The sequence below is a fragment of the Parasteatoda tepidariorum genome, chromosome 3, assembly GCF_043381705.1.
Source record: "Parasteatoda tepidariorum isolate YZ-2023 chromosome 3, CAS_Ptep_4.0, whole genome shotgun sequence".
Taxonomy (NCBI): Eukaryota; Metazoa; Arthropoda; class Arachnida; order Araneae; family Theridiidae; genus Parasteatoda; species Parasteatoda tepidariorum.
The window spans coordinates 101,058,988-101,086,554 of NC_092206.1; the positions used below are offsets into that span (position 1 = coordinate 101,058,988).

General features: G+C 31.6%; 1 protein-coding gene across 6 annotated transcripts in view; it reads right to left on the reverse strand.

Moving 5' to 3' along the window:
- Positions 1-27,567, reverse strand: part of LOC107443487 (cytochrome P450 2J2) — a 43,720-nt gene that overhangs the window by 5,840 nt on the left and 10,313 nt on the right. Inside the window, exons 1-7 of one of the 6 annotated variants that reach the window (XM_043050096.2) lie at positions 25,984-26,201; positions 24,235-24,616; positions 21,311-21,647; positions 20,524-20,723; positions 19,328-19,591; positions 17,251-17,424; positions 13,690-15,278 (exon numbers count right to left, since the gene is read on the reverse strand). In XM_043050096.2, the coding sequence (XP_042906030.1) occupies positions 15,118-15,278; positions 17,251-17,424; positions 19,328-19,591; positions 20,524-20,723; positions 21,311-21,647; positions 24,235-24,616 (1,518 nt within the window). In that variant the 5' untranslated portion in view covers positions 25,984-26,201 and the 3' untranslated portion in view covers positions 13,690-15,117. Of the gene's footprint in view, positions 1-715; positions 1,053-4,999; positions 5,382-6,327; positions 6,518-12,558; positions 13,253-13,689; positions 15,279-17,250; positions 17,425-19,327; positions 19,592-20,523; positions 20,724-21,310; positions 21,648-24,234; positions 24,617-25,983; positions 26,202-27,567 lie in introns of those variants that run through there. The other 5 variants (XM_043050098.2, XM_043050097.2, XM_043050099.2 and 2 more) reach the window with 5 other exon arrangements.

Below are 27,567 nucleotides of genomic sequence, written 5' to 3' on the forward strand. Positions count from 1 at the left end.
TTTAAAGAAATATGTATGTTTTTTTTTAACATAAAAAAATATTTGATGATAGAAACTAATTTTTTAAAGCGAAATACTTAAAAAACTAAATTAGGAAAAATAGAATACTATTTACATGTGATATTTCTCTTACATTTCCTAAATAATTGATAAATCAGAATTATCATTCAATTCTTTCCTTAAAAATGCAAGTGCAAAATAAAGTCATGATTAAAAAAATTAGACATGTCTTCATATCAGAGTAGCCAAAATGCATTTAAATTTGTGAAACATTCTCACTTTAGCTCGATGGAATTGGTATTCACAATTAAAATTCTGTCACAAGCTGCTGGTTAACGGTCTCTAGTTTAGAGTCACTTACAGAAAGTAATTTTGCTCAATAGAATTGGCATTCACGATTAAAAGTCCTTCACAAGCTACTGGTTAACGGCTTCTAATTTAAAGTCATTTACAAAAAAAAAAAGTATTTCTGTTCAGTGAAAATGCATTACTGTGTCTGGTTTCGTAACTTGTGATATCAACTGCACTGTGTGATTTGCATATTTAAGGTTAGACTTTTGAACCTTTAAGACTGGCAATTAGTACGTGAAACTTTGAGCAATTTTATTTAGGATGTTTGCGTATTATACATAAATTGCATTGAATCTTATATGTTTCAACTCTTAATTCATAAGTAGCTGTATACTCAGGAGAAAGAGAAGTTGTACAGACTTACTTCGCGAAAGTTCCATGCAAGAGCAAATTCTTCGAGTGAAGAATTTGGTTCACTTGTCTGTATTCTTCCTGAATGATGTTTACTTCTTCCTCGGTCACGGGTGTGTTGATTCCCAAAAAAGTGCTACGGATCATGCGATTACTTTTATTCACTAAAAGTCTCAGTATGTCAATGGGCTCTTTCGAAGACTTCCTGAGGTCTTCCACGAGGCTGCAGACAGTTTCATCGGCGGCGTCTGCTGTGTTTTCTTTAAAGAGAGTCATGCCTCTGTCTCTGAATTGCGTCAGAAAATATCTCCGCACAGTCTGCCATTTTTCTCCTCTAGAAAACAACACTCCTACGTGAATAAAAAATAGTAGACAATAAATAAATGATATCTATTACTATAATGATCAATACATACACACTTCAAAGGGTGTAGCTAAATGTAAACTTCAATGTATAAAGTCTACGCCAAAATCCGATGTTTTTCTTGAATTATTCTCGACAAATTTGAAGTTAGACCATCGATGATTCTTGTTTACAATTGAGCAAAGAAGGTGAAAGTTTGATTTCGATGTTGTACATACCGAGGAAAAACAAGTAAGATGTTATGAAATGCATGTAGGTTTAATGAAGATATATTTATTTTCTTATAAGATCTACATGTATTTGACAGTGTAAATAAATAATTTTAAAACAATTAAGTTCTATCCGCGACAATTTCGTTAATCCTATTTTGAATTCACTTTAATTTTCTCTTTGCGCTTAGTGTATGTTCGATTTAATAAATAATTTTATTTTGAAAAATATTGTATCTATGCATTCTAGATTAATATCTTTGAACTTGTATTGTAAAAATAACTTAACTGACTCTTATAAGTATCATATCTTATAAGTATCATATCTGTAATTATATATTTTAGTAGTGGTGGCTGTACAAAATATGGTGACTGTATAAGTTATGGTGGCTGCTACTTTACTTCAGGCAGCGTACATGAAGATTTTTGGTGTTCATCGATCCAAAAGCTATGCATGGTGTTTCAATACACGACTATGTAAATAAGTCGTCAGCATTTCTCTGTTTCTTGACTTTTTATAGAGTAAAACTACAGAATTTAAAATGTGTAAAATTAAAAAGTGGATCTTTTTACACTGACCGGTAAAAAAAAGTTACAAAGCTAAAGAAATCGCCATTTATCATTAACCGTCGACAAACTTAGATTCTACAGCACGTAGGAACTTCTCCTCAGTTAAAATCGTTCTTTTTTAGTCAACAACTTGAAATTTTTAAAAACTAGTTTAAAGAGTATGAATCTGTACTTTAGATTCTAAAGCAGTTTTTCACAAAGTGGTCCATATACACTCCCAGGGGTCCGTAGTACCATTCAGGGGGTCCATGAAATATAAAAACTGATTTAGGGGTCCCTGAACAACGTCAGGGGGGTCTGCGTGAGGTTTAATATAAAATAATAAAATTGTGATTGGTTTTTATTATTATGGAAATTAAGATAAATAAAATAGCGATTTGTACCTCCTAAGTAAACTATAAATAAAGGTGGGTGCTTATAATTATTAACAGTGGTTTGTTACAAATTAAACAGTTGATATACAAATTTTCTTTTATCTTTTGTTCCCTTTTTAAGAGATAACAGTAAGAATGAGTCGAAGAAAAAACGCCGAAAATACAGTGCTGAGTATTTGAAGTATGTCTTTATTTCTTCACCAGGAAATTGTACTTTACCTTTGTGTCTTTTATGAGATAAAACTGTAACAAGTGATTCAATGAAACATACCAAGCTTAATAAACAATTGATAAAAATCCATTATGACAAAAAAGATAAAGATTTAACTATTTTTCAAACAGTCAAAGTAAAATATCTGAAAACACAGTCACTGCAACAACTTATAGGGACAACATCTAAGCGAGGGGACGATGGACTGCATATTTCTCATAGTTTCGCATGCTTCTATATATTACATGATTGCAAGTCCGGAAACCTTCACATTATTGAAGAACTTATTTTACTAGCTGTAAGTGCGATAATACTCACCGGGTCGCACAAACCAGCTTTTAACATTGTAAAAAGAATTCCACGGAGTAATAATAATGTACAAAGAAGGATTGACAAAATATCTCAGTGCGTAGAAAATTCTTCTTGTGAGTACTTAAAAATATCTGAATATTATGTACAGCTTGACGAGTACACTTATCCAGAAAGCGCAGCTTTTACTTTTAGCTCATGAAAGATTTGTAAGAGAATAAAAATTTTACCAAGAATTGTTATTTGCTAAATGTTTGGAAAGCATTGCGAAAAGTGAAACGCTATTGACAGAATTAAAAGCTATACCCTTGACTAATATCATTTCTGAAGCTACTGACGGTGCTCCGGCGATGGTGGGAAGGTACCGAGGTTTTCTGGCTAACTTAAAACAAGCTGCAGCGAATGTATTTTCAGTACATTTGCCAAACTTAACGAAACTAATTTGAAACTACAAGATGAGCAATTAAATTTAATCAAAACTAAAATCGTAAAACTGCGTTTGTTGCAAAACGTTTTCTGTATAAACAAAACTTGGGAATAGGATATTGCTCTCTCAGTTTCAGTGCTGTAATGATCCCAATCTCAAAAAAAATAAAATAAATAAATTATTAGAAATTAGTGCTCACGAACATTGAGCCGGACATACATTAATACTCTTAAAATCTCATCATGTTCATCCAAGTCATTAATTTTTTTTATTTTNTTAAAGCATTCTCACTCTCTCTCAGTTTCGATGCTGTAATGAGCCCAATCTCAAAAAAAAAAAAAAAAAAAAAAAAAAAAAAAAANAAATAAAATAAATAAATGATTAGAAATTAGTGCTCACGAACATTGAGCCGGACATACATTAATACTCTTAAAATCTCATCATGTTCATCCAAGTCATTAATTTTTTTTATTTTATTTTAAACGTAAGATATAATTTTAATAAATAGTTCTTCAACAAAATGTTTTTTTTTTTTAAATTTTTATACCGTTCACATATGCAGTTTTTCACTTGGGGGTCCGTGGGAAAGTTTTGACTATAAAAAGGGGTCCATGGGTCAAAAAAGTTTGGGAACCACTGTTCTAAAGGATAAAAGAATGATGTCTCAACTTTTCAATATTGCATGAACCTCGAAAATTCTATGGAGTGAAAAAAAATCAATTATCAGACTCTCAAAATTTGGAAGGACAGAGATATGAAAATGCAACAACAACATAAAAGTAATATAAAAAGTCGAGACTAATATATGGAGGGAAGGAGGTTTAAAAATTAGATTTTGTGGGAAATACTTTCGATTCAAGCGCTTATGCAAATATAAATTGATTTCTGTAGCTTCTCAAAAAGTTCTAGCTTTGAAAAACCTTTATAGGATATTACTGGAAACGCTGTAAATTTTCTGTAAAAGAAAGAACAAGTAGATTTTTGGAAAGTTTTAGGGTGATCGACTCCATTTATATCAATGAATATATTACTGGCAACAATTTATACACCGATATTGTATACAATATCGAATATATAAAGGAAACAGGACAAAGTATAAGATAATTAAACGTTTTAACACATTTTTCAAGCATTGTAGTCGATACCAAATGACAAACGCTTAAGTATGAAATATGCAAATTTTTAGTGAAACAAGTAGGTTCATATTTTAATTTGGTTTCTTTAAAAAGAAAGCCGTAAGTTTTTATTAATTATCATATAATATCAGAAATAAGATTAACCATCAAGGATGGCACGGAATTCCCATCATTTTACTCATCAGCTCGGTAATAGTCTATTTATAAAAGAAAGCTATGTTAAATAATGACTGTTTCTTTTTACATGATTTATAACTGCCAACCATATTATCCCACTTTGCCTAAAGTGCATTTATCAACGTATAGAATGCATAGATAAAGTATATAATAGTTCTTTCCATCTAATACTTTGTCTAAAGAGCATCTTTTTCATTCTCGTATTGTGCCGAGATAAAATATTTCATACTGTGCTCAAGGAACATTTCTGATAGTATACAGTGCCCAAGATATAAATATTACTCTCATTTCAAAAATGTGTGAAAGGAGCATATGTAAATGGGTTCTGTGCCTTGATAAAATATATAATAGTTATCTTACTTCATACTTTGCCTAAACAGTATTTGTCGTTTAATGCAATATCTAAGTAAAATATATAATAATTTTCATATTATGTACTTTAAATACAATTTACTACAATGTATGCAATGTCGGTGTTTCGCATAATGTCGGTATGCAAGAATAAAAAATAAATAGTCACCTTCCTCAAGAACTCTGGCTACAATATTAAAATCAGGTGTTCTCTCCTTGAAGTAGTCCGTTTTAGTGATGTGGGCTTCCCTCAGCATTTTCTGACTGGCGAGATTTATGTAGAGTGCACCCGTGATTCTGAAACTGAAAATGTCACCGTATTTCTTCTTCAGTTCCAGCTGCTGCAGGTGAGAGTGCTCACTCACTACAAATGGCCACCATCCCAGAATAGGCACTCCTGTCGGTCCAGGGGGCACTCCGTAGTCCCTGAGAATGTAATAGAACGAGGCAGCGAGGATATACCCCAGGATTAAAGATGCGGATGCAACTCCTATTGAAATGCTTGAGATGGTGTTACTGGCAAAAAATAATGCCTCCTTTAAAATTTCCATCTATGAGAAAAACTAAAGTTAGTTCGGAAAGACAATACCAAAAGTTAGAATAAAATGCATTTCTCACTCAAGGCAATTTTCAATTCTAAAAAATGCGTATAAAAATTTACATTTCATGGCAATAAACTTATTTATTTTTTTCCATAGAGAGAAAATGCGAATGAAGTTACTTTATTTATATGTAAAGTTAATACACTCTGTTTGTTGTTGAGTCGCTCTATGCGTAATAAACACTCTTTTAAATGATCCACTGTTCATCATCAAATCTTTTAAAACAAACGAGAAGAACTTGATAAAATTTCCTCATCGTTATTAAGGTTATATTTTCTAAACACCTCAGAATGTTCTTCTGTGAACCGCAAGAGTTCTAGTAGATGAGCGGTGTTGCAGTTCGAAATGTAGCCTTTACAACAGCCATTCAGTTTCAAAAAAATTTATTTTTTCTGCGATTGCTTGTACGAGAAAAGTATTTACGAAATTTTAAAAAAATACATTTAGTTATGAATTAATTTCTTAAGTTTGGTTTTTACATCGATCATTTCATTGGAGTTTAAAACTTGTAAACTTGAACAACAAAATAATTAATCTAGTTTCAAATTTTTTTTCTCCTTTAGGCAAGGTATTATTATTTTAAAAATTTATAATTGAGAAACAAAATTCAACCCAACTTTTTAGAAGGAATTTATACAGATATATGAGCATTCTGATGGAAAAGTGGTCATGTCTAGTAATCTTCTCTACGAATCTTAAAATTAACCAGAAAGCTAACTTTCGCTGGAAAAACTGACTGCATAAAAACATCCTCACGCTTTCAAACTATGACGTTCAAAATCTTTATACAAAGAAAAAAAATATTGAAAAAATCCTTTTCTCTTAAGATTGAAAGAAATGTATCAAAAGTTAATGATGCGTGGTTAATTGATTTTAAAATATTATGAATACATACCTTACGAAAATGTATATTACTTTATGACTGAAGATAATGTCAGAACGAATGTCATCAAAACGTCTTGTCACCTTGAGTCCTTTCAGATAAATGTTTAGTTTTAAATCTGAATTCTTTTTAATTGAGAGTTAGGTCAAACAAACATTGAGGATGTTTTTGGTCTGATAAGTGGTTCTGATAACTTCATAAAATATGTAAGTAAAAGAATAAAAAAGAAGTTAATAAACAACGAAAAAGAGAATACTCCTTTCAACAATTGATAAGAGTGGAATGCTTGTTTCAGCTTATTGCACTTATTATTAGAAAGAGATAACATTTCTAATAAACATCAAATAAAAATTTTTGTAAAGTTTTTCTAATGTTATGCTGGTGGCATTTGACATTGAAAATAAAATGTGACTATTAAACAGGACAGAGAATCTAAATTTCCTCCACAGTGGGGAAAACCAGAAGAAAGCCGTACTAGAAGAAATAGGCATCTTCCAAACCAAGTGCGAAAGGAATTATTTTTTCAAAAATAAATATTAAATTGGGTTTTTAAACAGCTTATAAATGCTGTCTAGTTTAAATAACAGTATCGATGTTCAAGCTGTTTAATTTTTAAATAAGCGAAAAATGAAAAGTAACAATTAGAAAAAATGAATTGAGGTGAATTTTTTAAGAAATTAAAAATAACTGCAGTTTTGCAATATTTTATGTAAATGAGTACAGTTAAACTTAGTTTTATAATCGCAAAAAAACTGCTAAAATAACATAATTACAGTTTTTATTGCTATTTCAAATTAACAAATCACACACTAAACTTTTACGCTATTAAGTAACACATTTCCCTATTACAAATAGCATATTAATTTTTAAATCAAATACTGACAAGTATGAATGCTCAAAATGACTTTCAAATAATTTGATGTATGAGTTTATGAAATCTATATATACTAGGAGGCTCCGGCCCCTGCTCGCTAACGCTCGCCAACCCCCGAGAATTGCTACGCAATCCTATGTGGTTCACGCCGTGAGCCATGGCTTGCTGCTCTCGCTCGCCAATGAACACAATGTTCTAGCACAAAGACATAGTATATTATCATCAAAGACATAGTATTTTATCATCAAAGACATAGTATTTTATCATCAAAGACATAGTATTGTACTTATGTAGAAGAATTCTATCAATGTTCTTATTGGCTTTTAAAAAAGTATATTAGCTATTTAGATTGTACATGGTGAAAAAATCAAAACATTAGCTAAATAAGAAACATATTAGCAAAATAAATTATCAAATATTGCTTCACTAATATTCTGCATTTTAAAGCGTGAAAATTCAATGCATAAATAAACGCGAAATATAAAAAAATTCAATGCATTCAATACAAACACTTAAACGTTTTTTAGACGTTTAGGTAGCTCCCAGTAGAAAAATATCAATTCAACAGCGGCCTTTTAAAGCATTCTCACTTCAATTAATTAATTAATTCCTAATTGAGTTTAAATTAAATATTGTCATGTTTTTAGTGCATGAATCTGAATTGAACAACCTGATAATGCTCACTCTGGTTATTGTTTCCGTTTTTAAAAGCGCTATATGTTGATCCACCTCATATAGATTTGCCATGTGACATTTTTAGCAGCAATCATTGGTCGATTTTCTAACGTTGCCATTCGGGGAGTTGTAATGAGGCTTTTTTTTGGTGCCGTGTAAGAGAAATATATATATTAAGGCTCCTATACTATCAGAGCTGACCTATCAAGCAATATTGGAGCAAAAAAGTTCACAAGTTTACGTTATGTTAGTATTGTGCTTATGTTAGCTCTTTGGAGCAAAACTAGATGATGAGTCGGCCTGTCTAATTCAGTTGCTCTACAATTAAACTTAACGGACATCATTTTATAGAATCCATATTTTTAAAAAAATCAATGTTTTCAAATCAAATTAAATTAGCGCATGTAAAATATTAAACAACAACCACTATCTTCCATTCATTTAGCATTGCACGAAAGTATACAGTGGTGGCCAAAAATGTGGACATTTTTCGAAAGTTTCATTCTTTTCAACTCTGTGTGCTTGTAGAATATATTAATTTTCACTTAAATACAAACGTTTACATATCAAATTGAAGGTAATTTAATGTAGAATTTCATAATAAATACAGTATTACAATATCTGTATTACAAAAAAAGTCATGCAATTAATAGTAAGATCTATCTTAGATTTGGATTTTTTTAGAGTGATACTTACACAATCAATACTTAGTAGGATAACCCTTATTTTTTAAGACAGCTTCGCAGCGTCTTTTCATCGAGTGAACGAGTGTTTGGAGCTCATCTTTCGTAATCACATGGAGCCAAGAATCAATTATAGCTTCAATAAGTTGTCTTTTATTGGCTGGACGTTTTTTTCGTACAAGAATATTCAAACTTCACCACAAATTTTCAATTGGATTGATATCGGAGCTGTTTCCTGGCCATGGTAATATATCTATGCCTTTATTTTGAAACCATGCCTTGCATACTTTTGCTGTGTGGTACGGAGCTGAATCCTGCTGAAAAATAAATGGTGCGTCGTTGGGGAGGAGTTCCCTGATGGAAGGCATCAATTTAGGTTTCAGGACAGTTTCGGTGTATTTTTTGGCATTCAGGATGCCATCAATCACTTGAATTCGGCCCACACCATCTACAGACATGCATATCCAAATCATGACATTTGTTGGGTTTTTTGTAGTTGCTTCAATTCAATCAGGAAGAAGTGCTTCACCTATTCTACGGCTCACGTATTTTCTGCCATCACTACCAAAGAGCGATATTTTACTCTCATCGCTCCAGATTACTTGCTTCCATTGATTTTCTGACCATTTAATGTGTTCTTTTGCCCGCTTAACTCGTTTTCCGCGTTGATTTTGATTTAAATTTGGTTTTTTCCTTGGAATTCTAGCTTGTAGTCCAAATCCTGATAACCTTCTTCTTATTGTTCTTGAACTTAATGCAATTCCCGCTGCATTCATTTCACATCTAATGGCATCTGATGAAATTTTTCTATCTTGAAGGCATAGCCGTTTAATTTTTCTATCGGCAGTAGCACTTGTGCATTTTTTCCGGCCTGATTTGGCATCCCGAAGGCCAAAAAATACATCGAAACTGTCCTGAAACCAAAATTGATACCTTCCATCAGGGATCTCTTCCCCAACAACGCACCATTTATTTTTCAGCAGGGCTCAGCTCCATGCCACACAACGAGAGTATGCAAAACATGGTTTAAAAATAAAGGCATAGATATATTACCATGACCAGGAAACAGCCCTGATCTCAATCCAATTGAAAATTCTTTACGAAAAAAACGTCCATCCAATAAAAGACAACTTATTTAAGTTATAATTGATTCTTGGCACCATGTGATTACGAAAGATGAACTCCAAACACTCGTTCACTAGATGAAAAGACGCTGTGAAGCTGTCTTATACAATAAGGGTTATCCTACTAAGTATTGATTGTGTAAGTATCACTTTAAAAAAATGCAAATCTAAGATAGATCTTACTATTAGTTGCATAACTTTTTTTGTAATGCAGATATTGTAATACTGTATTAATTATTAAATTCTACATTAAATTACCTTCAATTTGATATATAAACGTTTGTATTTAAGTGAAAATTAATATATTCTACATCTACAAGCACACAAAGTTGAAAAACACGAACTTTTCAAAAAATGTCCACACTTTTGGACACCACTGTATGTTATTCCTTCTAAAATTTTCGAAGTGGAAGTAGTTGTGTTTTTTTAATATTATACCCAATTCTCCCGATATATTTCAGACGATATGAAAAATTCGAATCACGCATTTAATCGTTTGCTTTTTAAGGCAATGGTTCTACCGATTTCTTTGACAGTTATAGATTTCTATGTAGTTTTTATAATCCGATATTTTTTATACTATATATTATTGATTACAACAATCAAATCTTAAAACAAAACACGCATTTGAGTAATCACATTTTGAAGAGTCGGATATATAGGATTTCATCGTCGATTTGCGACGGAATACATTTTTTTAATGAACATTATTTTTTTAATGTGTTGATAATTTACAAAAATCGAGTAAGTAAGTCGTTTAGCTCCCCTCCCCCCCCAACAAAAGACGAGAATATCGTCTATAATATTAGAATAAAAAAATATTAAACGTTCAATTACAAAAGTTATAAGTAGTAGTTTTGTTTTTCTAAGCACAGCGTTTATTGTAGACATGTGAATATATTTTCATTGGATCTACTGAAATTTCATTTGATTTGCACATAAATTTATTCAGCGTACATCTGTTCACATGTACAAAAATATATTACGCGTATATACATACATACATTGGACATACATATATTGTACATCTGTAAATAAATTCATTGGATGAACATATTGCACAAATGTATATGCTTGCATGGAAAATGCATAAATTGCACATGTTTAATCCAAACATTATACATACATTTATAGTGCATATGTACATACATACATTGGACATGCATATGTACATGCGTGCATAGTATATATATACCTTGAATATGCATAAATTGAACAGATGTATATGCATACGTTGTACGTATTACCAAAATAATACCAAAAATTTAAAAGTAGTTGCAAACTGGCATTTTTAAAATACTCTTTTATTTTTTAATTAAATTCTATTCTTATAATTCAAAACCCTGTTTTTAGTATATTTATTTATTAATTTTCAAAATTCTGTTTTATAAAATACTATTAAATTAATGCACTCTTTTTATTCATGTAAAAATACTGGTGGAAATGATTAAATGAGAAAACTATATGCTTTTTATTCATGTTTCAATGCTGAAAACGAATGTATAATGCTGATTGTAGAAAAATAAAATTGCAAGGAAATGATGAAATTCAATTCAAAACAAACAAAATGCTCAATTTTATTACATAAAGCATTTATCGATGATTAAAAGTTAAACAACTTATTTTCATGCATGATAAAGGTACTATTATAGTTTCTGTTAAAATCATAAGCCGGAATTACTCTTAAAAAATGGTTCCAATTTTATAAGTTTCAAAAATCTTCAGAAGCCTTTTGAATAAAAATTGACTTTAAATAAATATCATTTAGAAAATTTATAAAACAAGACTTTTGACTTGTGGTACATAAATTTGTGAACAAGAAACAATTGAGATAGTTTTACATCATGTTAAATGGTGTGCGTTTCAAAATGTTTCCTTTATCAGAAAATTCTTATGGTTTTTATTTTATTTTTCAAAGACACCATTTTTTTCCTCTAATTTGCTTGTCTATAATAGTAATAATACAGGGCATTTGTTTTACAATTGTATCAAAACTTCATAATTAATAATATTCCATATATAATGCCTTGATCATATTTTTATTAAAATAAAAAGAATGATATTTTCTTAGTAGTATTAAACAAAAATGCTATTCATACTTAAAAGTCTTCCCACATGCTTATGTGCTTTTTTCATTATTTAATTTTTATGAATAAAAAAGAGCTCAGAAACTGATTAAATTTACAATGTATATAAAAAATAAATCAAATTTTAAGATCACTAACTATTAACCTATAAACAAAACAAAATTGGTAGTTTATAGTTTCAAACTTTTATTTGCATTCTATTAAGCTTGAGTGTCCAATAATAATAATAATAAAAAAAAACTAAGTCAAAATGAACGGATGGAAATTGTCTTTTTTTAAATTCGCATTCTATTAATTTTAAAAGTAAATATAAAGAAACTCACTCGTTTAAATACTCGCCATCGTGCGTATTCCAATTTTGTTGCTTATCTCGCTATAATATAAATCGAAAGCATGAACAGAACACCACTTTAATTTCCTAAACTATCCTAAATTATACAGTTAATTATGCGTCTTAAATTATACAGTTTGTAGTAACATCCTCGAGAAAACCTCTACATTAAAAAAAAAAATTAAAAAATTGCAAGTCTAAAATTCCTTTGGTACCTTGGCGATTGTCATTAATGCAAATAGATACGGAACTGAAACATCAACCAGGCTACTGTCCGTAAAATGTCCCTAAAATGTGGTTATTGCAAATACAGAAATCTTCCGGCAAAAAAATTACGAAAAAAAAATAAATAGTTTTTTTTTTATAAATATGTCTATGCAATTAAAAATAGGGAATAAAATTTTATTTAGAATAAAACTTTATTTTCACTCTACTCTTTCTTTTTTCAAGAGATTAAAACAGTACTTACCACTTATTCACTGTTAACTAATACATGAAGAGAAATAATTTTATAGTTTTTTATTCTTTCAACTCTCGCTTCTTCTAAGTTACTTTGCAATCGTTAAACAAAAGTAAAAATGAACAACATTGAAACATTCAGTGAACGAGAAACGAGCTAAAACATCACAATCCATTTGATTCATTTAACTGTTAAAGGCAATGAGAACTAATAAATAAGGATGTTATATGTAACCTTGATGTAACATTACGCAATGTATAAATCTCAAAGTAACAACGAAATAGAAATGTCCCTGATTACGCAGAAAAAGAGAAACATGTTTAAAATTTGATGGAATAAAATTCCTTTCGATCATTTTTACACACTTTCAGACGAGAACAAGAATCCAGAAATTCCTTCTTATAATCATTACGAAAATCATTTTTGATGCCACGAATCGGGGTTAGTTTAATTTTAAATTTCTTGTGAAAAATCAGTTGAAGAAAGGAAAATGATAATTTAGCTTGAATGAGCATTCTTACCTGCAGTGTTGATTTATAGTATTTAAATAAATGTATGCTCAATGATTTCTCTCTTAGAAACGATCCGAGAACCAGGTGGGCAAAGTTACCTAGACAATCGGGGTAACTTTGCCAAACAAATATTTTCTATACTGAAAACTGCATCTTAAGTTGATCCTGGATTTGCATTTGTTGAGGCTAAAATGACCAACCCAAAAAAATATTTAACATGTTATATATTTAATATTTTTCATAAATTATGTAGAATTATGTTTGTATTGGACATTTGAAGAATATTTAGATTCTTGGCTTAAAATTTTACCGTATATAGTATCAGCAGAAATAATAAAAAAAATCGTTTATTCAGGTGAAAAAAAAATTGAATAATTTGCATGTCTTAAGTGAAAAATTTGTTCTTCGCATGCATATTTCCAGACCATAGAACAAATCATGAGCTCCGATGACTCAGTGGACTGTGAAGATTTCTTTAGAGACAACGAAAGAAGTAAAATTTAACTAAAGGATTATAAACCCTCGGCCGAAAAGTGGAGTCCTTTTGGCAGTCAAAGTTTGTATTTCAGTGTAAGAACAAGTTTAAAAAGTTTTGGTAACTTCATGGGATATTAAAAAAAATAATAAATTTCTTTTTAAATAAATTTATTTTCCAAAATGATATAAAAACTTTATTGATACTGTTTATAAAAACAATTTTAGAACATGATGATGGTGAGCCTAAAGTTTTTCTTTTCTGCCATCTTCTTTACATAAACATTCCACTTCTTTTGCGAAAATATTCTTAAAAAAATTGCAGTCACATAAATTGAGCGCTTTGAAATGAGTTCCATAATTATTTAAAAACTTGCTGTGAGTGATATACCGTTGCCAACGGTATATATAGGAACCGATTCACCGTCCATGATGGTCCTTGTGGTAACTTTTAAGGGTTGCTTCGCTCTTCAGTAGCGAAATGAGGTGGTGCAAAATACTATTGGCGAGTTTTAATACGAAAATAAAAGTTAGAACTTAAATACTGTTTGTACCTTGTTTTTTTTTTAAAAAAATAGTTATCAGATTGTACTATAGTGATGTGCATAATGTATTTTTCATGACGGTTGTCATGATTTTCATGATAGTTTGTTAGTATTAAGAAGTGTTCATTCGGCTCTTTGCAAATCTCTCCGGCATTTCGTAATGCATCACGCGAATTGAAATTTCCTTCACTATTTTATTATAACCTTCAGGATATTTACAAGCTTGTAATAATCATTCGATATGAATTTAGGCTGATTAGAAAAAGAATTTAGTAAATACAGAACAATTGGATGAAGAACAACTCAGACTGAATTTTCTTACACACCATTTAAATGAGGACTTAAAACAGGCTCGAGAGTGCAGTGTTTTGACGTCACAAGCTTGGTAAAAGCCTATTCTAATTTGCACCATTCTTAAAATTAAGAATTCTTCCTTGATACCATTGATGCAAAAGCCAATCATCACTCGTCTGAATTCCGACCTGACTTGAAGCTGTCTTTTTGTTTGACTATGGTTACTTGAAGACAAACTAGTAGAATCAAATGTAAAAGAAAACGAAATTTTACACTCTTCTTCTGACATTACGCTACCGATATTGGGCCTCGTGTGAATAGTTTTTTTTAATCTGTTCCAATACACGTATAATGTGGCTATAAAAAGGTCCATTCTGGGCTTACTACAGCCTGTTCAGGTTAGTACAAAAGTTACTACAAACGTTACTTAGTAGTCAAAGGTTACTTAGGTTACAACAACTGATAAATGAATGATATATTTTATAGTTAGCCTATAGATAAGCGGGCGCATTCCAATAAGCCTAAAAATTCAGACAGTGTAAAAATTCGTGCAAGTTTTTAATTAGCACATCGAATGGAAAAATTTTAGAGAATTTTTGCCAAGAGCCGGATTATTCAAAGTATGTGATGTACAAACAAAAAACTTTCATCTGTAATTGAGTTCTCAAGATTAGATTAATCTATCTTAGATGAAGATGTAAAGACTCAGAGCAAATGTTCCATTTTGTGTTGCAGCTTCGTTATTACTTCCTGGGCGTGACGCATATTTTGAGCTTTCGAGACATCACTACTTCAAAATATGTCTTTGGTTCTTGATACGATATTTTGAAGTTTTTGATTATGGCTGCCAAATAAACAAACGTTTGCATCAGAACAAAGCCTTCACCGAGACACACTCTCTTACCTGGAATGGAAACAAGTATATTAATTTCATTATGCTCACAAAATTGTCCCCGACATCGATTAGAGAAACAATAAAAGTAAAGTGGAAGAAAATTCTGTTTTCTGCGTTCAGGTTTGAAAAGATATATTTTCCCCAAGTTGTATATTTATGTATAAAAATCGTCAACAGATGGCGCGTCTACAGATGATGTCAAAGTGTAAAGAGGTGGAAGAGGCAAATCCCTCCCAAAGGAAATTGTAACAATTTGTATCGTGAGGGAGGGAAATGGTAACAAAAGCTTTACAGCATACATTTAGGCTATCATAAAAATATTTAAAATCAGCATATTAAATACTTTCATATTGCTTATTTTAGTTTTTTTAAACTTTTTAGTCAAAAAAAGCTCACATAAAAGCATTTTTGTTGTGTTCGCACATGCCATTAAAATACAGTTGAAGTTTATAAATAAAATTCGAAACCAATATTGCTGTGTTTCGTTTCTGAGCTCCAAGAATATGTTTATTTAATAGAGTGTAGCATGCGATAAAGGGGAGTAGAGGAAATGATTGAGTGGAACATTTGGTGATAAAGAGGGGGAGGAAATTACAAATATTGAATAAATGTGATATCATTTATGGATGGTTGACTGAATGTAAACAATAACGAGCTTTCTAAAACCTGAAGAAATTTAGAAATATTTCCGGTGTATCCCTCTGCTTATGTTGTGCGTACGAGGTGATGTGTGAACAGGTATCATATTCCAGGAAGTGGGACAAAATCAAATGGCAAATTGATATGAGGATAAGAGTGAGATGCTTTTGTTCAGATAATGGTAATTTGTTAATGGAACAATTAACATAGGATATCCCAACGAATTTGGTGCCCTCGTCCTGACAAAGTCCAATGGGATATTCATAAGAGTGAGATACATTTGCCTAGATTAAATACATTTGCCTTAAGAAATAACTGATTAAATGTATCTCAGTGTCTTTTGGATCGATGTTTAAAATTATGTATATATCATTGAGACGGGTACAGCAGAAAGTGGAGAAATCTATTGCAACATTTTGCATTTTATAAAACACCAGATCGTAACAGATTTGATGATGAATTGAGATCATATCAATAGTTCTGAATCAATTAAGTGCTCGGGAAAGTAATTTCCTTCGAGCATTCATCAAGATCCACAGAAGAATCGCTTTACTTGGTATCTCCAGCAAAAATAGTACGAAAGAACTTGTGATTGTAAGAAGGTGAAGTTAATCGTTTCGTAGCGGCTAAGTCCACCTTCCTCCACTTCTCCCCCAGTCGTAGATACCTTCTTATGAAGGCATGAAAGAAAAATACCGATTTCCTGGTAAAGAAAGGAATGACGATTTCATAAATCCTTCACAATTAAATGATTTCGCAAAAAATTCTCCAAAAATAATCTAGAATTCAAGAAAAGATTTGTTTCTTATCTATCAAACGAAGTTAGGCGAAGGTGCAGTCACTCTTAGGGGTAGGTCTCCTCTATCTAGTTGTGGTGTGATTATTTTTGTTTGCCAGAATATTAATTATTTAAAGCAAATGATTTCCATTCAGCGTTGTTTGAATAGGTGATTTTCGAAAATAGCCGCCTGTGGTATCCATCAAAAATCAGCTCTCTTTTGTCAGTTGCTCTATCCATCTGGATTCAAACCTTGACCTTGAGACTGAACGCCATTGCACTGCCCACCCAGATAAGTGACGTGCAAAGCGACGTCAGAAGTGATGACGTCACTATTTTCTGCCTTTCAGAGACGTGAAAGCAACCCTATTTTTACCACAAAAAAATATTGCTTCTTTTGATGGGTATTAAACCCTTCTGTAATCTATTATGTTGAGTTCTGCGAAACACAAATAAACGACGCAATTTCAAAAGAGTAAAAAAATAATAACCGATAAATAAATAATAATAAACAGATAAATAAATAATAATAAATGAAAAAATAGAAAACTTGAAGTGACTCACCTACACCGAATGTAATGGGTAATTCTTCTCTTGGTTTTCCGTCTACTCCAAGGAATCTGGAAGGATTAAATTTATCTGGATCCTCGTATACATTGGGATCGTTATGTATAGCATAGACGTTTGTGACAGTTATGGCTCCTTTAGGTATCCTGTAACCCCCGACGGTCGTTTCTTCTGTTCGAAAAGATATAATACAGTTTGTCTTAATGAAATGGAGGATAATAAAGGGGAATTTAATTTTATAGGGTTAGCTAATATATGCTTTTTATAATGCTTGTTGGAATATTTTTATACATTAAAATATCTTTGACATTGCATTATTATGCATATACATAGTGACGATAATTATATACTCTTAGAAAAATTAATGTGGTTATAATATGACCGTATAGGACAATAGTTCAAATTATGTGACTATAATAACAGCAGACCCATAAGCACTTTCTCAAAAGTATAATTTATGTAAAAAAAAAATTCATAAAAGATAAGCATTTTATCTCACAATATAAAAATTTCATAAAAGATAAACATCTTATCTCACAATATATTTTTATGCTTAATCAGTGTTTTCTCTCAATTTCCGAAAAAAAAATTCCAACTTTTTTATGTATATCAGGTAAATTTTTATGAAAATCCCTGACATATTTCATCTATACCATGCACAATTGTTCATCAGAAAACTTTGATTTTTTATTTGAAATGTTAAATATTAGATTTTGTGAGCAAAAAGACATATTAGAATAAGAATTGAAAAGTTTCACTAAAAAGTGGAATTTTTTAAAATATTTGTAATGTAGATGCTAGAATTATTTAACTCAAATCTCAATAACTTATTACTGTTACTTACTATTCTAAGACTGGTTATTTTCCAGTTATAATACAGTGATTTTACAGTTTGTTTTGTAAAAAAATGCCACTTTTCCTAATCACTCACTGATTTTTAGAGTTAAAATAAAATTCCCTGACCATTCCAGGTTTTCCATGTTCTCCCTGATCAGTGGGAGCTCTGTTAACTCATCCATGGCAACAAATTTGCTTTGTATAAATATTAAAATAAGAATTCTTCCTTGATACCATTGNTTTATTAAGCAAGGTTCTCATGAAAACCTGGTTGAATTTTCTTATTTATGTGATAGATCTTTATTTATGTGTATTTCAGAAATGCTATTTCTATTAATTGAGTAGCTCTGGGATCGAAACCCTCTGCTCTTCATTTTATTTATTAATAATCTCTGTTGCGTTTTTATAACATTTGATTTTTTATTTTTTTGCAGATTATCTTTCATATTCTTTTAGAAAATCAATTATATTACTTTGATCCGTTTGATATCCGATCTTTAATAATTTAATTTTCAAAGCTTATGGTAAACTCAGTTTTATAAATCAGTAAAACTTCACAAATGAGCAAATCTAATAAAGAATTCAATACTTTACTTTTATCCGTCCTACACTGAAATATTGCTGTAGTAATTGTATCCCTACTTTAATAATAAAAAGCAATCTGTCGAAAGAGTTCAAAATTATTTTTTACGTTTTTATAATGTAAAGCAAATAAGCAATATCTCTTGTTTCTACATTGCAAAGTATTTTTTATTGGTGAATGTTTCTTCTTTAAGACAGAAATAAAATACTTTTACCTTATACTGAACACCGAAGTCAAACATCGCTGGATACGGTCAGTAAGCGGCTGGGTGACCACTTTGATCTCACGCCATGGGAACCGAGGGGGCGCGGACCTCGTTGAAGTGCTCTATCGTAAAGTGCTCGATTTCGAAGGTTGTCGGGCTTCCAAAGCAGGATAGCCATCCCCTCTGCAGAGGATCAAAATTGCGATGGCATGTCTTCGGATCACCCTCAGGGTTGTTTCCTAAACCGTCTCCAATAGCCCCTTGTGCAGCTCTAGAGTGACGTAAATAAAGCATCTACCAACCTAACCTTACTTCATTCAGAAAAATAATATCGCACAGTTAATTTCGATTGGAAAATAGTGCGATATAAAACGGACATCACAGGTATCCGAATAGTCAGCGTGTGAAAAAAAACATTATCTTGTTTTTAATGACTTATTTGAGCTTACTCGTGCATTCCAGACTTGGAAAGAGAGGAATGAAATTAGCCAATCGCTGAGCCTCCAAAAGGAATGCGTTGAAGTATCTGAGTTTGCTTTTGTCAGCCATGGTTGGATTCCTGTCCTCTCCGCACACCTCCACCAGTTCCTTGTAGATCTTCTCCTGCTCCTCGGGGTGGTCCAACAGTGCCATGAGCATGAATGTCACATAAGTTGCAACATTCACAACTCCATCTCCAACAAACTGTAAGAGATTACTCACCAAAGTTTCGTCTGGAAATCAACAGATCGTTTTAATTATTAAATAAAAATTGTATTAAATGCAAATACTAAAAGAATAGAAGCACGTATTTTAAAAACAAATAATACATGAGAATTTCTGTTTGTTAGCTCTGTTGTCATAAAAATTTAAGAACAATTGGTGCAAGCACCTCCATGATAACACAAAAAAATATGATTAATTCATTGGTTACCATATATGTATAAATAAAAGTGTGAGAATTTAAATACTTATAGCAAAATGAAATCTGAAGATACGCATGTTAGCTTGTTTGTATTTATCATAGAAGTCTGCATAAGTCTGCAAATAAACTAAATAATAAAAACCATAAAAGCTTGAGTGTGTTGTGTTCCACTCAGCTCCAAGTTCTTCACTGGCTAGACAAAAGTATCGGTATTCCCGCTGGTACAGACTAGTAAAAGTACGAGGGTGGACCCCTTTTTGCATCCTAGGGAGGCACTGTGCTTGAATGGTGGATACAGAAATTTACTTCCAGCTGAAATGAGTGACCGATAGTGAATATGGTTCATTTGAATGACTACGTGGGATTTGCAGCTGGTGGTCTCAGAAAGCAAATCTATTTCCTCAAATCATAGCTGCGTATGCCTCGATTTTCGATTGGAGCAGTTATCTTACTGGAAGAGAAACGGGGGCCTTCCCGAAATATTGCCAAGGAGTTAGAAAAGCAGCTTTGTCCAGAATGTCCACATATATCTCAGACTTCATGCTCCGATCACAGAAGTTAAGGGACCGAAGACAAACCTTGAAAAAAACTCCCACACTGTGATGCAGTTCCACTTTTTCGGCTGTCGTCCCGACAATTTTGACCAAATTGTATACATCCCTGATGTTAAATATATATTTTACACGGGTGATATGTATTTTCCTAGCAGAAACAATGTTAATGATGTTCTAAAATCGTTACCTGTGAAGTATTGATACGTTTCGTCTCCTTTAGATCTTCTCAAATTTTTCTCGTTCATGTATGCGTCGATGATGTCCCGAATGTTATCTTCATCGTATGTCCGTCGGTGGTCATCAATCATTTTTTGAAATCTACTCTTCACCTTGCTGTGGAGTTTCATCGCCTCTTTGTAGAAATGTAGGTACGGAGCAATAAAGTACCTGAAAACGAATTCGTAGAAATAAAGCATTGTTACTTCTTCTTTCACAATCTTGAATTATACGTAATTTTTTAAAATTTTTAACAAAAAATTATGTGTTTTTTTTAACGTAAACAAATACTTGATCATAGAACATATTTTTATAGCGAAATACCTAAAAAAATTAAATTTGGAGAAATAAAATAATGTTTAAATGTGATATTTCTTACATTTTCTAAATAATTGATATTGAATTTCTAAATAATTGACAGCTCGATAGAATTGGCATTCACAATTGAAATTCTTTCACAAGCTACTGGTTAACGGCCTCTAGTTTAGAGTTACTTACAGAGAAGTTTTTTCATTCTGAAAAAGTGCATTATTGTGTCCGATTTCTTAACTTACTTTAGATATCGTCTTCGCTTTGTAATTTGTATATTTAGGGTTAGGCTTTTGAACCATTACGTGTGTCAATCAGTACGCGAAAATTAAATCAAAAGTTATTGTATTGTTCATGAATCCCATTGAATCTTTAACGTTCCTGCGACTACTTTCAATTTATAAGTAGTTTAACACTGAGAAAAAGAAAAAGACGTTGCACGAACTTACCTAGCGAAGGTTCCGTGCAAGAGCATATTCTTCGAATGAACAATCTGGCTCACTTGTCTGTATTCTTCCTGAATGCTGCTTATATCTTCCTCGGTCACGGGTGTGCTGATTCCCAATAAAGTGTTACGAATCATTCGATTACTTTTATTCACTAAAAGTCTCAGTATGTCAACGGGCTCTTTCGAACACTTTCTGAGGTCTTCCACGAGGCTGCAGACAGTTTCATCTGCGACGTCCGCTGTGTTTTCTTTAAAGAGGGTCATGCCTCTGTCTCTGAATTGCGTCAGAAAATATCTCCGCACAGTCTGCCATTTTTCTCCTCTAGAATACACCACTCCTACGTAGACAAAGAATAGTAGACAATAAACAAATGAACTATAATGATCTATACTTACACAATTTAAAGGGTGAAGTTAAATCTAAACTTCAATATATCGCTCGTTCAAAACTAAAACGACACATCTGCAAACCTATTATGCTTGCAGATGTGTCATTTTAATTTTGAAGCAGCGATATGATAAAGCCTACTCCAAGACCCGATGTTTTTCATGAATTATTCTCGCTAATTTTGGCCTTACACGCTATTCGTTAAACGATCGATGTTTCTTGTTTACAATTGAGCAGAGAAAATGAAAGTTTGATTTCGAAATTGAACATGCCGTCGAAACACAAGTAAAATGTAATATGTTGATTGTATGTTAAATATTATATGTGTAATGCATGTATTACTGTTCAATAAAGAAATTTATATGTCATAAGAAGCGCAGGTATCTGTCAATGTTCTTAAACAAATTTAAAACAATAAATTTTTATCCGCTTCTATTTCGTTAAGCCTTGTTTGAATTCATCTTAATGCGAAACACTTAGATCCAGAAGTTATGCATGATGTTTTTTAATACACCACTATGTTGTAAAAAAGTTGTCACCATTTCTTGGTTTCCTGATTTCTTATAGAGTAAAACTATAGATACAGAATTAAGCCGTGGATCTTTTTACATTGACCGGTAGGAAAATGTCATAAAGCTAAAGAAATCGCCATTTATCATTAACCGTCTACAAACTAAGATTCTACAGTATGTAAAAACTTCTCCTCAATTGAAATCGTTCTTTTTAGTCAACAACTTGAAATTTTTTTAAAACTAGTTTAAAGAGTATGAATCTGAACGGTAGATTCTGAAGGATAGAGAATGTTGTCTCGGCTTTTCAAAATTGCATGAACTTCAAAGAGTGAAAAAAATCACTTTTCAAACTTTTAAATTTGGAAAGATAGAGATATGAAAATGCAAAAGCTACATAAAAGCATATATTGCTTAAGAAGAGGCTAATGCATCGATGGAAGGAGGTTTGAAAATAAGATTTTGCGGAAAATACTTTCGATTCAAACGTTTATACAAATTTAAATTTGTTTCAGTAGCTTCTCAAAAAGTTCTAGTTTAGAAAAATCTTTATAAGATATTTTTTGAAATGCTGTAAATTTTCTGCCAAAAGAAAGAACAAGTAGATTATTGAAACTTTCAGGGTGATCAACTAAATTTATATAAATGAATATACTTCTGGCAACAATGTATACGCCGATATTGTATACAATATCGAATATCCGAAATCAACAAGACAAAGTATAATATAATTAAACGTTTCACGCATTTCTTAAACATTATATACAACACCAAATGACAAACGCTCAAGTATGAAATATGCAAAATTTTAGTGTCGCAAGTTGAATCATATTTTAATTTTGTTTCTTTAAAAAGAATGCAGCTAAATTTTTAGCAATCATCATATATTACCAGAGATAAGATTAACCGTCAAGGAAGGCACGGAATTCCCCACACTTAACACATCAAATCAGTAATAGTTTATGAAAAAAAAAGCTAAACGGAATAATAGACTGTTTATTTTTATCTGACTTATAACTGCCAACTATATTATCACACTTTGCCCAAAGTGCATTTATCAGTATATAAAGTGCCTAAATAAAGTATATAATAATTCTTTTATTTAATATTTTGGCTAAAGAGCATTTTTTCATTGTAAAGAGACGAGATAAGATATTTAATCTTTCATTCTGTGCACAAAGGGCATTTGGGATAGTATACAGTGCCTAACACAAAGTATATACGAGTTAACTTATTTCAAAGTATGCCCAAAGAGCATTTGTAATTGTATACACTGCCTAGATAAAGTATATAATAATTATTTTATTTCAAAATGTGCACTAAGAGCATAATCATTAGGTACTTAGGTAATCAATAAAGTACATAATATTTCCCATATTTCAAAATGTGTCCAAAGAACAATTGTAATTGTATACACCGCATAGATAAAGTATATAATAATTTTTTTTGTTTCAAAATGTGCCCCTGGAGCATAATCATTAGGTACTGTACCTCAATAAAGTATATATTAATTATCTTATTTTATACTGTTCCTAATGAGCATCTGTCATTGAATGCAGTGCTTAGGTGAAGAATATAATAATTCTCTTACTTTAAAATGTGAAGGAGCATATCTCATTGTTCACTGTGCCTAGACAAAGTATATGATAATTCTCTTATTTCATATTTTACCTAAAGAGAATTTGTTATTGTATACAGCGTCTAGATTAAATATATCATAATCTCTTATTCAGTGTTGAAATAAAGTATTAAATAATTTCAAAAAAGTGCCTAAAGAGCATATGTAAATACAAAATATGTAAGTACTGTGCCTAGAATATGTATTTATAAATACTGTGCTTAGATAAAATATATAATAATCACCTTATTTCATACTTTGCCTAAAGCTTATTAGTCTTTGAACGTAATATATGAGTAAAATATAGAATAATTTTCTTTTTATGTACTTTGATTACAATTAACTGGAATGCATACAATGCCGGTGTTTCGTACATTGTCGGTATGCATGAATAAGGAATAAATAGTCACCGTCTTCAAAAATTCTGGCCAGAAGATTGAAATCAGGTGTTCTCTCCCTGAAGTTATCCGTTTTAGTGATGTGGGCTTCCCTCAGAATTTTCTGACTGGCGAGATTTATGTAGAGTGCACCCGTGATTCTGAAACTGAAAATGTCACCGTATTTCTTCTTCAGTTCCAGCTGCTGCAGGTGAGAGTGTTCACTCACTATAAATGGCCACCATCCCAGAATAGGCACTCCTGTCGGTCCAGGGGGCACTCCGTAGTCCCTGAGAATGTAATACACCGAGGCAGCGAGGATATATCCTAGGATTAAAGATGCGGATGCAACTCCTAACGAAATGCTTGAGATGGTGCTACTGGCGAAAAATAGAGCCTCCTTTAAAAACTCCATCTATTAAAAAAGCCAAAGTTAGTTCAGAAAGACAATCCAAAAGTTAGAGTAAAATGCATTTTTTACTCAAATGTTACTTTTTAATTAAAAAAAGGAGTATACGAATTTTCATTTCACGGCAATAAACTTATTTTTTTTTCATAGAGAGAAAATGCGAATGAAGTTACTTTATTTATATATAACGCTAAGACACTCTATTTGTTGTTGAGTCCCTCTATGAGAAACAAGCACTCTTTTAAATAATTCATTGTTCATTATAAAATCTTTTAAAACAAACGAGAAGAACATGATAAATTTTTCTCATCGTTATTAAGGTTATATTTTCTAAACACCTCAGAATGTTCTTTTGTGAGCCGCAAGAGTTCTAGTGGATGAGCTGTGTTGCAGTTTGAGATGTAGCCTTTACGATAGCTAAATTATTATATATATATATATATTTTTAGAGTTTAGTTGCAAAAATAAATTTTTTTCTGCGATTTCTTGTACGAGAAACGTATTTACGAAATTTTATAATATCTATTTAGTTGTGAATAAATTTCCAAAGTTTGATTTTTCATCGATCATTTCATTGGAGTTTAAAGCTTGTAAATTTGAACAACAAAATAATTAACGTAGTTCCAAAATTTTTTTTTTCTAAAGGCAGCCACGGCAAGGTATTATTATTTTAATAATTTATAACTAGGCGATAAAATTTAACCCTAACTTTTACAAAACATTTATACAGATGGATGAACATTCTGAAGGAAAAATGTTGTTATTGACGTATGCCTGTTTAGGCAGAGGGGATGCGATTGTTCTTGTTTTCCATTAGCGCCATCTATGGCCAAACATTCGACTTCTGCCACACCTTGCGTCGCACCCGTTTATAGGGCGGACCCATTCATTCGTACATCCATTCATCCACAGATCGTAATTTTGACCTCAATCAGAGACGACCGATCTCCCATCCAGTACCCCCAGAGGTTTTGATTTGTTATAGGAACATGGAGGACTTCTGCGACTCAACAGATTTAACGTGCATCAGTCACTTTACTACACGGGGAGTCTTCGGCCGGCGGGGTTCGATCCCACGAACTCTCGGACATGGGCCCAGCGCCCTACCGACCAGGCTATCCCGGCCCTGATGGAAAAAGAAATGGTCATGGCTAGTAATCTTCTCTACGAATATTAAAATTTACCAGAAAACTAACCTTCGTTAAAAAGACTGACTGTATAAAAAAAACTCACGCTTTCAAATTATGACGTACAAAATCTTTAAACAAAGAAAAAAAAATATTGAAAGAATCCTTTGTGTTCATGAATTAAAAAAAAATTATCAAAAGCAAATGATGCATCGTACCTGATTAAAAAATATAATTGTTACATACCTTTCGAAAATGTATATTACTTTATGACTGAAGATAATGCCAGAACAAACGTCATCAAAAAGTCTTGTCAGCTCGATTCCTTTCCGATAAATGCTTATTTTTAAATCTGAATTCCTTTTAATTCAGAATTTAATCAAACATTGAGGACGTTTTTGGTCTGATAAGTGGTTTTGATAACTTTATAAAATATAATAAAGTAAAATGATAAAAAAGAAGTTTGAGCCTTTCGTGAGTTCAGCAATTGATAAGAGTTGAATGATTGTTTCAGTTTATTGCAGTTATTATTAGAAATAGGTAACATTTTTAATAAACTTCGTATAAAGTTTTTTTGTAATACCTAATGTTATGCTGGTGGCATTTGACATTGAAAATAAAAAAGGAATTAGAATACAGGACACAGAAGGTAATTTTCTTGGAGAAAACCAGAAGAAAACCACCCTAGAAGAAATAGGCTTCTTCCAACCCATTTGTGGAAGAAATTTTTTTTCGGAAAGAAATATTACATTAGGGTTTTAAACACCTTATAAATGCTATCTAGTTTAGTATCGATGATCAAGCTGTTTAATTTTTAAATAAACGAAAAATGAAAAGCAACAATTGGAAGGGAAAAAAAATTAATTGAATGAATTTGTTAAGAAATTAAAAATGACTGCAATTTTTCCAATATCTTATGTAAATGAGTACAGTAAAACTTAGCTTTACAATAGTAAAAAAACCCTGCTGAAATAACATAATTACCATTTTTAATGCTATTTTAAATGAACATGCTAGCGATTCTTACAATACTTTTAAGCATTTGTATTGTTTTTTTTCTTTTATTTTGACCAGTTTCATCCCCTTTTTTTACAGTTTCTTTCAGTTATTCATGAGGAAATAAATTTTTTCCCGATTATTAAAAAAATTTGCATTGTTTTTATATATTTGTTTTGATTAAATAAGGAAAAAAATTAATTTTTTATAACGCTCCTAATAATCATAATTCTAATAACATGAATCGATATTTATTCCATTTCGATTGTCGATAGTGCTTGATATGAATCATGTACTGACATTTATGGACATCTTTTTACTTTTATCGTGGGTTCATGTTTATTGTACTCAAGATATATTGGGAAAATATATTTTATTGATCATTATCATGAAAATTTAAAAATATTGATACTAATCACTCATTAGATACAATGGAAGTTAAGGCTTCACATTTCCGTATGTCACGAAACTGTAGATCTTGAGTTTCCATGATCCCTCGGCCCCACCATGGGCTGCTGCGTAAAATGACTTTTTTAGGTTCACTCTTTTTGTAATTTTGAACATTCGGAGATATTTCCGTATTTGGTTATGCCTACATCCATGCTCTAAACAGTTTTTTAACTTCCTAAAATTAATAATAAAAAGAAACCTATAGTGGTTTGCCCGAGGTTGACGGTGAGTTATACCTTTCGAGTTGGTCCCTTTCTGTCACATGGGGCCGTTCAAAAAGTACGTACATCCCGAAGGGGGGGGGGTATTTGCTATTTTATACTGTTTTTGCACGATGGGGAGGGGGGAGGTATTATACAAAGTACGTACATTATAAGCATACAC